The 14,123-nt window shown below is 37.3% G+C and overlaps 2 protein-coding genes across 3 annotated transcripts; one reads left to right on the plus strand and one right to left on the minus strand.

Moving 5' to 3' along the window:
* The first annotated feature begins 6,671 nt into the window (after positions 1-6,671).
* Positions 6,672-9,326, plus strand: LOC113716565 (vacuolar iron transporter 1). 2 transcript variants are annotated; one of them, XM_072070253.1, is made up of 5 exons: positions 6,672-6,814; positions 6,921-7,195; positions 7,728-7,813; positions 7,940-8,054; positions 8,921-9,326. In XM_072070253.1, the coding sequence occupies exons 2-5, from the start codon at positions 6,975-6,977 to the stop codon at positions 9,216-9,218; spliced, it is 720 nt and encodes a 239-aa protein (XP_071926354.1). In that variant the 5' UTR covers positions 6,672-6,814; positions 6,921-6,974; the 3' UTR covers positions 9,219-9,326. The 2 variants fall into 2 exon arrangements, with proteins under 2 accessions (XP_071926354.1, XP_071926355.1); XM_072070254.1 differs by having other exon boundaries at positions 6,967-7,195.
* An 882-nt stretch (positions 9,327-10,208) lies between these two features.
* On the minus strand, positions 10,209-13,786 carry LOC113717408 (heat stress transcription factor A-8). The gene is made up of 2 exons (XM_027242247.2): positions 13,420-13,786; positions 10,209-11,273 (listed from the first exon to the last, which is right to left on the minus strand). The coding sequence occupies exons 1-2, from the start codon at positions 13,636-13,638 to the stop codon at positions 10,344-10,346; spliced, it is 1,149 nt and encodes a 382-aa protein (XP_027098048.2). The 5' UTR covers positions 13,639-13,786; the 3' UTR covers positions 10,209-10,343.
* Between the last annotated feature and the right edge of the window lie 337 nt (positions 13,787-14,123).

Here is a 14,123-nt window from a genome sequence, read left to right on the forward strand (position 1 = left end):
TGTCTCCTTGTCCCCGAGAAAAGCATACTTCAAATGATTTGGGAGAGGTTTGAGCTCCAACTCAGGTGCCTGCACAATAGATGGCAACAATTTTGCCTGAGTTTCTGGTACGAAGAGAGAAGTAAGCTCATACCTTGGAGAAATTGGTGGGAGCGAATGCAGTGCTCCAACAGCCCGGTATAACTCATCACTCAATCCTACATCAGGAATTGCTCCCAACTCAAGATTTTTGGCTAATGCCACTGCCAGTGCATCGTCCCCATCCAATTCAAATATTTCCTGTACAAGGGGCTCAACAACACTTAAAGCATAAATAGAGTTAGCCTCATCCGGGTACTTCATCGCATAAAAAATATTGAAATTTACAATTTTTCCATCAAACTCCATCGACAAAGTACCCTCATTTACATCTATTTTCGTTCTAGCAGTGTTTAAAAATGACCTACCTAACAAAATAGGAGACGGATTCAGTGCCCTTTCATCCCCCATGTCTAGGACATAGAAATCTGCAGGAAAACTAAGTCATTGACCTGTACCAAAACATCTTCAACTAACCCCTCTGGATAAGCATTGGTACAGTCTGCGAGTTTGATTATAATGCCTGTGCCTTTTAATGGGCCGAGATTAAGGGACGTATAAATTGTTTTAGGCATTACATTGATTAATGCCCCTAAGTCCAACATTGCTTTCCTAATCGAGACACCCCCTATCTTGCAAGGAATGGTGAACATACCTGGGTCTCCACATTTTTGTGGGAGTTTCCTTTGGAGCATGGCTGACACATTTTCTCCCACTGCTACTAGTTCATCTCCCCTTAACTTACTCTTGTGGGTGCACAAGTCTTTCAAAAATTTAGCATATTTCAGTATCTGCTTGAAGGCATCCAGTAAGGGAATGTTAATTTCTATTTTCCTAAACACGTTCAAAAGTTCTTTTTCCTTCTCTGCTTTCCTTGTCTTTGCCAACCTGGAAGGAAAAGGAGGTAAGTTAGATGTAGTAGTGGGTGGAGGAGTGAAAGTTACCTTAGGATCCTTCCGAATATGTTCTTCTTCTTTAATTTCCTTTTCTATCTCCTCCTCACTTTTACTTTTTGAATTTTCCACCTTAGGCCCTTCCAATTCCTTGCCGCTCCTTAGTGTCATAGCACTTACATTCTTGGGACTTACCTCGGGTTGAGATGGCAATTTTCCATGAGCGTGGGACTCCAGGCGATTGATTGCAGTTGCCAATTGACTTATTCGAGCATCCATATCCTTCATGCCTGCTCTGGTGTCCTGCTGGAACTGAGTGGTGCTCATGGTTAAGGCTCTAGTTTCTTGCTGGAATTGAGCCATATTCGTGGTCAATGACCTGGTCTCTTGCTGGAGTTGGGCGGTAGTCGTAGCCAGACTCTTGACAATATCCTCCAGAGAGCTACTTGAACTGGCGGACGAAGGTTGAGACTTTTGCTGCCATAGTTGCTGAAACCCTGGTGGGCGATTTGAGAGTGAATGTTGCGGTCGATTCCCATAGCTGAAATTGGGATGGTCTCTCCAATCGGGGTTGTATGTGTTGGAGTACGGGTCATACTGCCTGCGGGGCGTGGGCACGCCTCCGGCCATGTTTACCTGTTCCGCCCCGTCCTCTTGCAAAAGAGGGCACGTGTCCGTGCAATGATCCATGCTAGTACAGATGCCACAAACTCTAGCTCGCGGTGCGTTTCCCGTGGCCAATTGCCTAACAGCGGACGTCAACTCTGACAGTTGCTGCTGAATGGATGACGTCTCTACCTCGTTAACCCTACGAGTGGGGTTATTTTCACGGAAGCCAAATTGCTAGGAGTTCTCTGCCATGGCTTCGATCAGGTCCCATGCCTCCTTCGGTGTCTTGTTTGCCAGGGCTCCTCCACTTGCGGCGTCAATAATACTCCTGTCAGTTGACTGGAGCCCTTCATAAAAGTACTGGATCAGCAGTTGTTCACTAATCTGATGTTGCGGGCATCTAATGCATAACTTGTTGAACCTTTCCCAATAGTCGTACAAGGACTCCCTGAAATACTGCTTGATGCTGCATATTTCTTTTCTCAAGCTCGCAGCCCGGGATGTAGGGAAGAATTTTTTCAAAAACTTCTTTTTCAACTGTGCTCAGGTGGTAATACTACCTGCTGGTAGGTAGTATAGCCAATCTTTAGTTGCATCCTTGAGAGAGAACGGAAAGGCTCTCAGTCTAATTTGCTCTTCAGTGACCCCAGGAGGTTTCATATTAGAGCAAACCATTTCGAACTCCTTGACATGTTTGTGGAGTTCTTCGCCAGAGAGACCATGGAAAGAAGGTAAGAGTTGGATCAACCCCGACATTAACTCGAAGGCAGTATTTTCTGTCAAAGTGGGGAATGTGATGCATAAGGGCTGGCGAGTCAACTCCGGGGCAGCCAACTCCCTTAATGTTTGGGTGTTGGCCATGCTAAATTCGTCTTCTGCTAACTCGTTTGCAGTAGATAAGTGCCCTTCTTTTTGCCTCTTGATTTCTTGCCTTCACCTACGTGCTGCCTTCTCAACCTCAGGATCGTATACCAATTCACCTGTGCGAGAAAAACGGGGCATAAACTAGCAAAAATATCAAGAAAAATAAAATAAAATAAAACAAAATAAAAAAACTGAATTCAAAAAGAAACAAATAATTCAGATGCCAGTCCCCGGCAACGGCGCCAAAAATTGGCAGGTGCCGAACCTGTGCAATAATAATAAATAAAACCTAACTACCACTTAAAACGATCAATAATCAATTCGAGTACTGGAGCAGGGACTCTAGGTGTGCAATGGGTTACTTGATTCACCCTGTTCTCGAAGAGTTTGTTTAATCCGATATACTTGAATTAATTATTTAACTGAATTCCCTAACTAGTAGACAGTGGTAAGTAGGGTCGTCTCCTCAGGGATTGGAGAGAAATTTATTCCTTTTCAAATCAAGACAAATGGGGGGGGTTTCACGATTAAATGCTAAGAATAAATTAACTGCAGAAAATAATTAATTAAAAGAAATAACTAAGAGAGACTCTAGCCAAGGGTATACTTCAGAAATGGTTCATACAACTGATCATCGATTTAAGGTAATTCCAATATTTATTAATAGATTAGTTATAGTTGCCATACACGCGATAAACAACCAACCTTCCCTCAATTTATCGATAGCTAAGGTATGACCGTTAGCTATTTTTCTAACCCAAAAACAACCCCAAGTACGACCGTACGATTTAATTTCTAACTTGCATTAATAATTAGAAAGGTCCAATCCTAACCAACAAATACGCTACGAGGGTTTGTTTAAACTAGATCGTATATTCCCCTGACATAAACCCAATTATGCCAGTTGCTACTGGAATAGAGGTAACGAACAATTACGGATTCAATTACCCCTATTTAGCAAAATAGCCTATCTGAATAATTAATTATTGCGCACTAATCAATCATACACAAGGCTATAACAATTAAAAGCAGAAAACATATGAATATCAACAAATGAAGGAAATAATTTAAAACAGTTTAGATCTCACAGTAAATGTCGAATCAATTCGTCAGTTTCTCCCTTGACTAGAATTAGCGAATTAGCCCTCCATTAATAAAGAACAGCTACGCGGGGAGAATCGGGATGAGTCGCCGCATCGAACCTTTTTCTTTTGGTCAGGAACAGAAGACAAGAACAAGAAATTTTGATTTCTTGCAATTGTCTCCAAAAGCCCAAACGTATGAAAGGCAGATTGTTCACTTCAATTGTGTTCGGCAAAAGTGAAAACCAAAGCCAAGATAAGTCAACAACGGCGGCTCTTGGTTTCTTCCCCTGATTGCTAGCACGAGATGTACGAGAGAAATGTTTTCCAACTGCTTGATTCCGGTCAAAGCCAAATTGACAAACAGTTGGTAGGTCCACAATTGCGGCTAGCCTTTCCTTCCTTTGTTAGCAATGCATACGAGAGAAAGGATTCAATTCTTTTTGATTCCTCAATTTGGTCAAGACTAATCAAAAGCTAAGGAATTCCAGAGTCAACAAAAGATGGGAAGCAATACAAAAGTCAAGAATGGTGGCTTTGTTCTCTGCCTCCTTACAAAGCTGCGGCCTCTCTCCCTTTTTTTTCTAAAAGCTACGGCTCCCTTACAAAAAGCATGACACCCCAAAACCTAAGCCACCCAGAATACTAAATTCCCCTTCGGGTTGTGGTCCCCAGTTCAAGGAAGGGAATTTTCCCTATTTTGGAGATTGTTATTTTTTTCCCAAAATTAAAACAAAACTTCCTCAAAATATAATAAAATAAAATCTATTACAATTAGATTTCGTCAGCTTCTCAAGCGGGCCCCACGTACGACCAAACCTCTAAATTTTGATTTTAAGCACTTTTCAGCATCCAGTCCTGCAATTGGCACCAAAACAAAATATCAGTAGAATCTACTCAATTACTGGAATTATTTAGTCGAATAAAAGTGCATTAACGCCCAAAATACTCACTAAAATGCACCCCATCAATAGAATAGGTTTATCGTCTCCTAAAAAAAAAAAAGTACACGTTAGTAAATTCTTACGTGGTATCTCTATAAACTCATATACTTAGTAACTTAAACTTTTGCTGCTTATACCATTGGACTTGAATAATAATAATCCTTCCTTCTTCATTTTTTTTCTTTGTTATTTTAGATGAATAAAATGGCACAAAGATAGTTGCTTCATCCATTAAATCCTCCCTTCACATCCAAATATACCAATCCAGTATATCCAACCTTGGAATCTTTGTGCTCCCACAAAAAAAAAAAAAAAAAAAAAAAAGAAGCCCATAGAATCTTCGCATTATCAAAATGAATTACATAACTAAGAATATTCCATGTCCATTTCCCCTTCAATGAAAGGCATCCTTTCCCTATTATACACATTTTGGACATCCCAACATTGCGGCCACAAGGGTAAAGGGAAATCCCATGAGGAAGCATTCAGAGAAAAGACGAAACTTACAATGGATTTTTCTGCTTAGTTTAGTGAGCCAAGAAAGTGGAACTTTTCAACATCATCATCAGCTTTTTTACAAAGCATATACTCATCATACAAAAATTTGATCACGCTATAGATTCTTTGTAGAGTTAATTACATTGAAACCCTTTATGCATTGGGGTATTATTACTTTACCCTCTTGAGTTTCAAAAATATACACTTCACCCTTTGGAAAGACCAATCAAACAACTCGACTACTAAGTCCTTTAGAAAAAGAGAACAAAATGAGATAATTGCCCTTGAATTACTATTACAATTTACAAGCTTTGCTTTATCTTGGTAACTAGCTGTTGGCCAATTGTTTCATCTCTTCTTATTATGCTTTCTGCAAACTTTTTCATGTTTAAATCTCGCCCTTCACTTTTATTTTAAGGTTATATTATCCTAAGGTGCTATTAAATACATAGATTTTGTCAATTTTCATGAATGATATGTCATAGATCGGACAAACCTTTTAAGCGAAAAGATAAAGAACAATTTGGACACTAAATGATCCACAATTAGAGGAAAAAAAACTAGCATAATTCTTGTACACAATATGAAAAGTAAAATTCAAGTACAGTATAAAAGGTATCCTGCGAAATTAGAACAAAAAATTTCAAAAATATGAGACCAGCACTTTAGAAAATTAAGCATCATTTCTTTTATTCTAAATTTCTCTTTGAATGGAACCTAAATCTTTAAGAGGTGGATCCAAAGTTTCAATTAGACTAATGGCGCAACAGGAAATTTTGATTTAGTATTAGAAAAGCAACATGAACTTAGGAGGCTTTTTTTAATTTATCTTTTAATAGATAAGTTATTCCAAATTGAAAACATATGTTGATGTGTGAAACAAAGACTTCAATTAACTTTGCCTATGATTTGCAAGGAAATTCATAAATACATAAATAACAGTCTAAAAATTACCTATTGTTTAAATTCAGCAAATGAAACATATTATGGCCAAAGATACTTTCGGCAATATACCTGCCTGGAATTAAGAGTTCAAACCTCGCAAGATGGGGGGGGCACACACATTGCATATTTTTAAAATCTAAGGTAGTAAAGTATGACTATCCCCAAAATAGAGGGCCCTAAAGCGAAATTGAGTTCGTATATGAGTACTATTTATTAGTATTTGCAAATTGTCAAGTACTAACTTTTGCGTTGTCAAAAGGTGGGTAAGGCGTGTGGTGGATGTGCGCCTAGTGTGTGAACCGTTTGAAGTTTTCTGTGCCGTTCTTGAACCAACTTTGGCCGTACCTCAATTGGACCTATCCGCGCCGTTAGCAGGAGACCATAGTTTTTTTCATCACGATACCAAACCATAGATTTCAGCATGAAGAATATAGCATAGAATAGTTAAAAAGCTAAATCCAAAAGCAGCAATTTATGCTCATTTCCAGTAATGCTATAAAATAGGACTCCTCAAATAAGAATATTCCAATTCTTTTAAGCATGTGAGATTCACTAAAACTCATGTATTCTATGCCTTTTAATGTTCCTATCAATCTGAATCTCAAAGGGGAAAAATGGGATGGGATAAAAACAATTTAATATCAAAATAAAGACACAAAAAAAGGAAAGAATAAATAAAGTGCAATACTTATCTTCTCTCATATTTTTTTCTTTTGTTTAAAAGTGGCGAAACCTCATATTGCTTGGATGAAGGATAATAGGGATGAGACAAACAAGAAAAGCAAAGAGGAAAACTTTCTAAACTTGAGAACGCAAACTTTCACTTTTATGGAATCGGGGCATTCCATCTTAATGTGGAAACAAAACTAAACAGCCAGGACTTCTTCTTTCTTCCTACATGGTACTACCTAAGAAGCACCATGACAATATATGTATATATATATATACCATTAACTTCATTTCTTCTTGTCTTGCTCTCATCAATTTCTTGTTTCTTTCTCATAAAGAGAAAATATTTCTTGGGTTTTTTTGGTCCTTTTCACGAAAAACTAGTGCAATAAATGGCTGGAGAACAAGAGAAATTATTGCTGGATGAACACAAGGAGAACCATTTCACAGCTGGAGAAATTGTTCGTGACATGATTATTGGTGTTTCTGATGGCCTAACAGTCCCTTTTGCTCTGGCTGCTGGATTGTCTGGTGCTAATGCCTCATCATCCATCATTCTCACTGCTGGTATTGCTGAGGTTGCTGCTGGAGCCATTTCCATGGGACTTGGAGGGTGATTTCTATTTGCTTTTTCGATTCTTGATTTTTTTTCCACATCTAATTTCCTCACAAAATAAAGTTTGGTCCAAATAGTAACGAAAATCATGCTGCAGAAACAGTCAAATAGGACTAATTCTTACATGCATAGGCTCGTATATTGGCAGACCAATAAGATGCAATAGATGCACTGAATATTTTCTTGTCAGTTAGGTACTGTTCTAGGATGGACTGAGAATATTTCTTCCTTCTTTTCTTCATTTCTCTTTCTTTTTATGTATAATTCTTGGGTTTTCTTTTCCTTTACATATTAATGAAAAACATTTATAAAAAAAAAAAAGCATGTAATCCCTACCAAACTGGGCTGGCCATTGGCATAGGGCATGAAGAATAAGGCCAATGATGTATACCAATTTCAACATGTGCATCATGCATTTAGATACACAATATACAGATGGATATGAAAGTTGTATATAGTTTGATGTCAATTTTATGCAATTTTTACCACATAACTTCAATTGAAGTGCTAATTTTTCATATGTATTTAGTTATCTTGCTGCAAAAAGTGAGGCTGACCACTACATGAGAGAACTCAAAAGGGAAGAGGAAGAGATCATTGCAGTACCAGATACAGGTTTGAGTTTTGATATATATATATATATATATATATTTTTTTTTTTTTTTTTTTTGAATGGGTTTTTACTCTTGATTAACCAACATTATTTACTGTCTCCATTTCATGGATAAATCAACAATGCAGAAGCAGCAGAGGTCGCAGAGATATTGTCCAGGTATGGAATTGAGCCCCAAGAATATAAGCCAGTGGTGAACGCTCTGAGGAAGAACCCACAAGCCTGGCTTGATTTCATGATGAAGTAAGTTTAACTTTGACATGCATGGCATATAAGCGCCACATGTTACAAGGATAACCACAAAATTTCATCAATTTCTCATATATTTTCTCAGAATTTTTTACAAGAGAAAAAAAGAAACAATTTTGTTCATGAAATGTTACAGGGCTCAAATATTTTTACAAGTAGAATAAGTCCATAATGTGACAAAAAATAAATAAATAAAGTCCAATGTGGTTTGCATACACCAAACCGCAAGACCAAAAAATGAGACTGACACCAAAACAATTTTCTTGACAATTTCTCAAATATAAGAGGATTCGAATGGTGCATGTCACAAGTATAGGGAATAATTTACTTTACTTTGCAATTTAAGAACTAAAATGTTTTTTGGTTTTGTTGTTATTTAGTGGCAATCAACTCTATTCTTCCTGAGTATAACAATTCCGAGAAACAATTTGTTTGAAAGAGCAACAAAGAAACTAAGTAGAACCTAGTCCATTAATGTCCCTTTCTGTTTCACCACTAGATAAGTTTCTTGAATTGACTAGGTTAAGGATTTTGTTTTTGTTTTTGTTTTTTTGTGGGGTCAAATGGAGGTCGATATACTCGAAACCATATTATATAGAGACATTTTGGAGGTATGGTAGCCACCCATATTAGGCACCAAGACTGAGTTTGAGAAAACACAATAGTTTTACTTTTTAATGAGGTGAATTAACCATTTAGAGTAACAACACTTGTCTAAACAGAAGTATGACTTTCCTAAGCACGGGTACATTTTTTTCTTTAAGGGTATTATTTCTGCGTTCAAGATTCTTGCTTTTATTCTCCAAGAATTTGATTGGCGTTTTACGAGTCAAGCTATTAAAATTTCAAGCAAAATGCAGATTTGAACTCGGATTGGAGAAGCCAGATCCAAGAAGAGCACTGCAAAGCGCATTTACCATTGCTATTTCCTACGTTGTTGGTGGAATTGTCCCTCTTATTCCTTACATTTTCATCCCAGTTGCAAGCAAGGCCGTTTTGGCATCTGTTGCCATAACATTAATAGCCTTATTTGTCTTTGGGTTTGCTAAGGGCTACTTTACTGGAAATAATCCCATCAAAAGTGCTCTGCAAACCGCTTTGATTGGAGCTGTTGCATCTGCTGCTGCTTTTGGCATGGCCAAAGCTGTTCAAGGATAGCCATCTCCTTATCCTTGTGTAGAACTGTAGCCTAGTTTGAAGAATAACATATATGTTACTTGTTTATTTTCAAGAATTTGATAAATCTGTTATGAGCTTTTCCTTCAATCATTAACAAAATCCAACAGGTTTGTTATGGAGCTTAAACGCATAAACCTCCGCAGGATTGATCGGTAATGCAGTATAGGGTTGCAAATGAAACGAGCCGTTTATGAATCGATCGCGATCGGCTTGAGTCCGAGCTCAAATCGAATTCAAACTGATCAAGTCGAACTCGAGTTCAAAAATTTTAAATTCGTTAGATTGCAAGTTAACTCAAATTCGGTTATATATATTTTTTAATAGTAAAATTACATATATATTCTTAAAATTTTATTATTTGTTAAGAAAAATTATTATTTTATTTATTTTTAAAAATAAAATAATTATTTTTTAATTTTTTTTAAGCTCGAACTCGAGCTTGACTCAAATTTAAGTCAAAGTCAAGCTCGAGATTGACATTTTAACCTCGTTGAACTCGAGCTCGAGTTCGAGTTTTGTAAAATTATGTTGAAACTCGACTTAATTAGATCGAAACTCGGATCATTTGCACTGCTGTCTAATGGTTTAGATTTAAGACTCTTCAAGTCCCAAGGATTTTGGTAGAAGTTTATTGCCGCATTTCCTCTCCTCCCAGCTCAGAACCATAATCGAAAGAATACAAATCTTGATCCTGCTACATTAACGTGCAAAACCACAGGACCTGTAAACGAAGCATTTTTAGCAGTGCACTTGACACCCAACAGCGTGCATCATGTTTAGACTGGAAAATTTTATATGACAAAGCTACCCAAGTAATTTGCTGCAAAAGCAAGCAGAAAGATTAGATTCTGTAAATTTTCAGAAACGAAAATGGTCGTTTCTGAAATGATGTATAACAGCTTATACCAAGTAGGCCATATTTAACAAAACACACTTAATTTTTCTTTGACAATACCCAGCAATAAAGGATGATAAACCAGAATCTTATGTGGTATTAAGAAAAGGAAAAGCAAAATTAGCCGTAAATCTCAATTGATTTATACAGCATTAGCATATAGCGAATAATAACATTTGCAGCGGGCTTCAGGAATTCAGAGAGCCCATTTACACAGTCAAAAAGTCCAAGCTTTCAAGGTTATCCAGTTGATTGCGTATTCCTGTTGTATCAACCCATCTATTCTGATTCGATCCATCCTTCGGACTTTTGAGTTTATTAGATTCCTGTGCCTGGAATGCTGACTCTATGTCCATTCCAGTATCTAGATAAACTTCAGAATCAGGCTCATCAGTGTCTTTAGACTCTGCAAGTGGACATGATAAAAGGAGTTGGTCCATCAGAAAGTCACCACCAGGTGAATCCGGAAGAACAAGAGGTCCATGGTTTTCCAGAGAAAGCATCTTCTCATCCAACGGTAATGGTGTGAAATCCACACTCAAGAGGAGATCTCTTATTTCATCAGAAAGATCGAGCTCCACTGGTTTTTCTGAACTAGAACTTGGGGCGATGCAGGGAGGCTCTGAAGGCTCATTTGCAGGAAGCTGATACCTTATGATTGCTCCATCAGAAGATAAAGGTTCACAATCATCATCAACTGTACTAAATTTGTGCTTACCAGTTTCAGCTGCGCGCCAATTGTTCTCTTTTGGTTGCAGCAACTGGATGAAAAATCCAGGGTTTTGCATGACCATCACTATAAATGAGAGCATTTGTTGTTGATTCTTCTCCATACCTTTTAATTGATCTCTTACAAGTACCAGCTTACTCTGTGAGGTCTGCTGGTGTTGCTTCAGCTTTATCAGTTCTTGCATGAGTGTATTCTTATCAATCTTCAGAGTTTCAACTTCCTTCCTCAGTGCAGTTCTCCTATCTTCTTCAGATGCACCTGGATCAGCATCCTTCTGCTGGGAAGATTTCCTCTGCGCTTGTGCTGGAGTCTGCTTTCTTCTAACGATATTCTTCAGTAGATGCCTTTGGCCTTTAACAAACTCATCATTTGAGAACTCCCAGCGATCAGTATCAGATTTATGGAAACCCTAAGTTCAGCAGACTCTCATAAGTATGTAGATAATTTTTTTTTTTAATCAATAACAAGGTAAAACTTCAAAAGATGTCCCACAAGTCACATTTAATGACAAGAAATTAGCACTGTGTCAGTTTTCAATTTCAAGCACGCATCCACAAATGGTCTGTCCTTTTTCAAATTGTCCTTGTTGCTTCAAGAAATCAAATATAGAAACTTCAGATATTACTTCTATCCATGTTTGAAAGCAAACCATCTTTATGGACTGCAACAAGATGTTTACCATCAGATAGTGAGCTATGTGCAAATTAAAACATGCTCCTACCTTAATTGACAAGCTACCACTCATAACTAGAGATAAGCACCCTAAATGGGAACCGCCTTGCTGGTCACAGCATTTTGCAGCTTGCCAACTCTATGCACTTGAATGTCGACAAATGAACCCAGTAGTCCCTCAATGGCCAGGACAGAACATATTACTTTAGCTTCAACATCCTCAGCTTAGTTAAAGGCACAAAAGTTTGATCTTTAAATGACATTGATTGTTCAACCAGAAGCTTCTGGTCTCAACCCATTACTAAATTAAGCAGGAAAATACGTCAAGACACTCAGATCACATTACTCTCCACAATAAAATTAACACTTGATAAGGATAAACATAACATTTAGGAAGTCCTATATCTCCTTATAACACCTTGCAGAAAGAAATCAAACACCTATTCATCTAAAATATACATAGTCCAAGTAGTTCCAGAGCAACATCTAAACTTGAACAAATGGCCAGACAATGTTGCACACATTAAAAAAAAATTCTAATTGCAAACTTTGCCACAATCATTAGTTTAACTACCACAATGAAATGCATTGAACCATTATTTAGGAGTAGTTGTTGTAACTTTCTAACTTGGAAAGTCCTTTAAGATAAACTTCAGAAGAATTATCTTTCATAGCTATTCTTTTGGGGCAAGATATGATGCAACAATATTGTATTTTGTATTCTAATCCATTCACCATCTAAATAAAAGATAAAGTTCTGAATGCAGAAAGAGGGTGCCAAAATATGGCATAGAATGGATGAACCTTGAAACATTAACCCGATTCAACTTTCCAAGGACAAGGCGATCCACTATCATTGTAAACTCACACGAGATACAAGTTAGAAAAATAAATCATAAAGGACAATACAAATTCAGTTGACAAGCTCTGCTATTTTAAGGCCATGGAAGGAATAGACACAACAAGGAACAATATTCATCACATCTAAACCTCTCCAAGATGAATAATTGCATTCCAGTTACAGGAATCACAGCAACATAACAAACATGGATAATTTTTTATGCTATCATAGCATAGGATGTAGAAAAGGAGAATATTGAACCATCTCCATTAATCACCTAACTGGCAAAGAAAAGGAAAAACACTAGATTGATATGAATTCAAATTTCATGCCCATCTTTTGTTTCTAAAGCCTGTTAAGAGCTATTAATTCAATAAAATGAATGCCAGAATATGCTGTTTCCAGTTATGAGGTTAGGCAGCTAGCTATTTGTTAATCTTTATCGACCCACAAACAGGCACCTTTTTGATCGGTAATGAATTGCAGAGACAGCCGCTTGGAACGAGGTAACGGAGACTTCAGGAATCATTAAGTTTCACAAAGAACATGATCTTAGATATTCGCAAGCATGATAGCAAGAAAGGACATTCATGTCATGAAGAAACCAAATTCTTTCTGGAAACAGATTTTTTTTAACTTAATGCACATGTAAATGCATCTTACCAAAATATTTCCAGACCATCTGTATTAGGTTCTCTTTTTATAACTACTATATCATTGTAGGAAGAACAATCCACTACAATCTGCTCTCAACTTGACAGAGGCACATTTTCAACTAACATAATTCCAGAATCACCGTCTAAGTACTAGCTACTCATCAAAATCCAAAGAAAGAAACTTCAGCCACTCATATCCTAATCAACAAATTTCCAATAAACCGAAATAATAAGCTCATTTCGTAGATTATCAAGAACAAACAAACCAAAATTCAAAAAGGCATCTACGCAATTAGCACAATAAGCATAAGGAACAACATAATCCATAGGCAAATTCTCACTCGGAAAACCAAAAAATTAATGATACTTCGCAGAGATAAACTCACATATATGTTCAGTTGGCGAACGAAGCTGGAAAAATTGCTGTGCTTGAAGTGCTTTGGAAGCAATTCAGAAGAGAACCTAGAGACATCCCATATGATAAAGCTATTGCTATGTGTTTGACTCCACGAAATCAACTCATCGGTTGATTCATCGCTCACCATCTCATAAATTTTCAACAAAAATGGAGCCACTGATGAGCCATTCTCCAAAGATTTCACCATAATCCCGACTACAGAAAAACGGATAAAAAATAAACCAACAAAATCAACTTTTCTCGATGAAACTTTCACTTTTGAACAGACCCCCTTCAATTATAGCACTAAGAAGACAAACCCACTTCAATTTTGGTCCCAAAAATCAACCTTCTTCTACGGAATTCCACTTTTGTGAAATGGACCCACTCGACAATACGACCTAAGAAGAAAAACCCAGATGAATTTTGGTCTTAAAATCCAATCTTGGAAGTGGGATTCCAATAGTTTCCTCTTTTGAATCGAATTCGAGACCAAGTACCTGAATCCCTTGAATTATACTAATTTATAAGTGGGTTTAAAAGACTTGAGAAAGGGGCTAGGAATGTAGTCAGTTTGAGGTGCGCCTCTTTCAAAAGCGTGGTCCTCGCTCCACAGAAGTCTCTGGGAAAGTGAGGTCATGTATTGGAAAAGGGGAATGTACAGTGTTTTGATTGACAGAAACTCAAAAAGGG

Source organism: Coffea arabica, chromosome 11c (assembly GCF_036785885.1).
Source record: "Coffea arabica cultivar ET-39 chromosome 11c, Coffea Arabica ET-39 HiFi, whole genome shotgun sequence".
In the NCBI taxonomy this organism is placed as follows: domain Eukaryota; kingdom Viridiplantae; phylum Streptophyta; class Magnoliopsida; order Gentianales; family Rubiaceae; genus Coffea; species Coffea arabica.

Excerpts from the sequence above, each read along its gene's own strand:
- LOC113716565 (XM_072070253.1), top strand. The coding sequence starts at position 6,975 with ATGGCTGGAGAACAAGAGAAATTATTGCTGGATGAACACAAGGAGAAC. Across the intron at positions 7,196-7,727 it reads ATTTCCATGGGACTTGGAGG|TTATCTTGCTGCAAAAAGTG; the intron begins GTGATTTCTATT and ends ATATGTATTTAG. Across the intron at positions 7,814-7,939 it reads CATTGCAGTACCAGATACAG|AAGCAGCAGAGGTCGCAGAG; the intron begins GTTTGAGTTTTG and ends TCAACAATGCAG.
- LOC113717408 (XM_027242247.2), bottom strand. The coding sequence starts at position 13,638 with ATGGTGAAATCTTTGGAGAATGGCTCATCAGTGGCTCCATTTTTGTTG. Across the intron at positions 11,274-13,419 it reads TTCGCCAACTGAACATATAT|GGTTTCCATAAATCTGATAC; the intron begins GTGAGTTTATCT and ends TGCTGAACTTAG.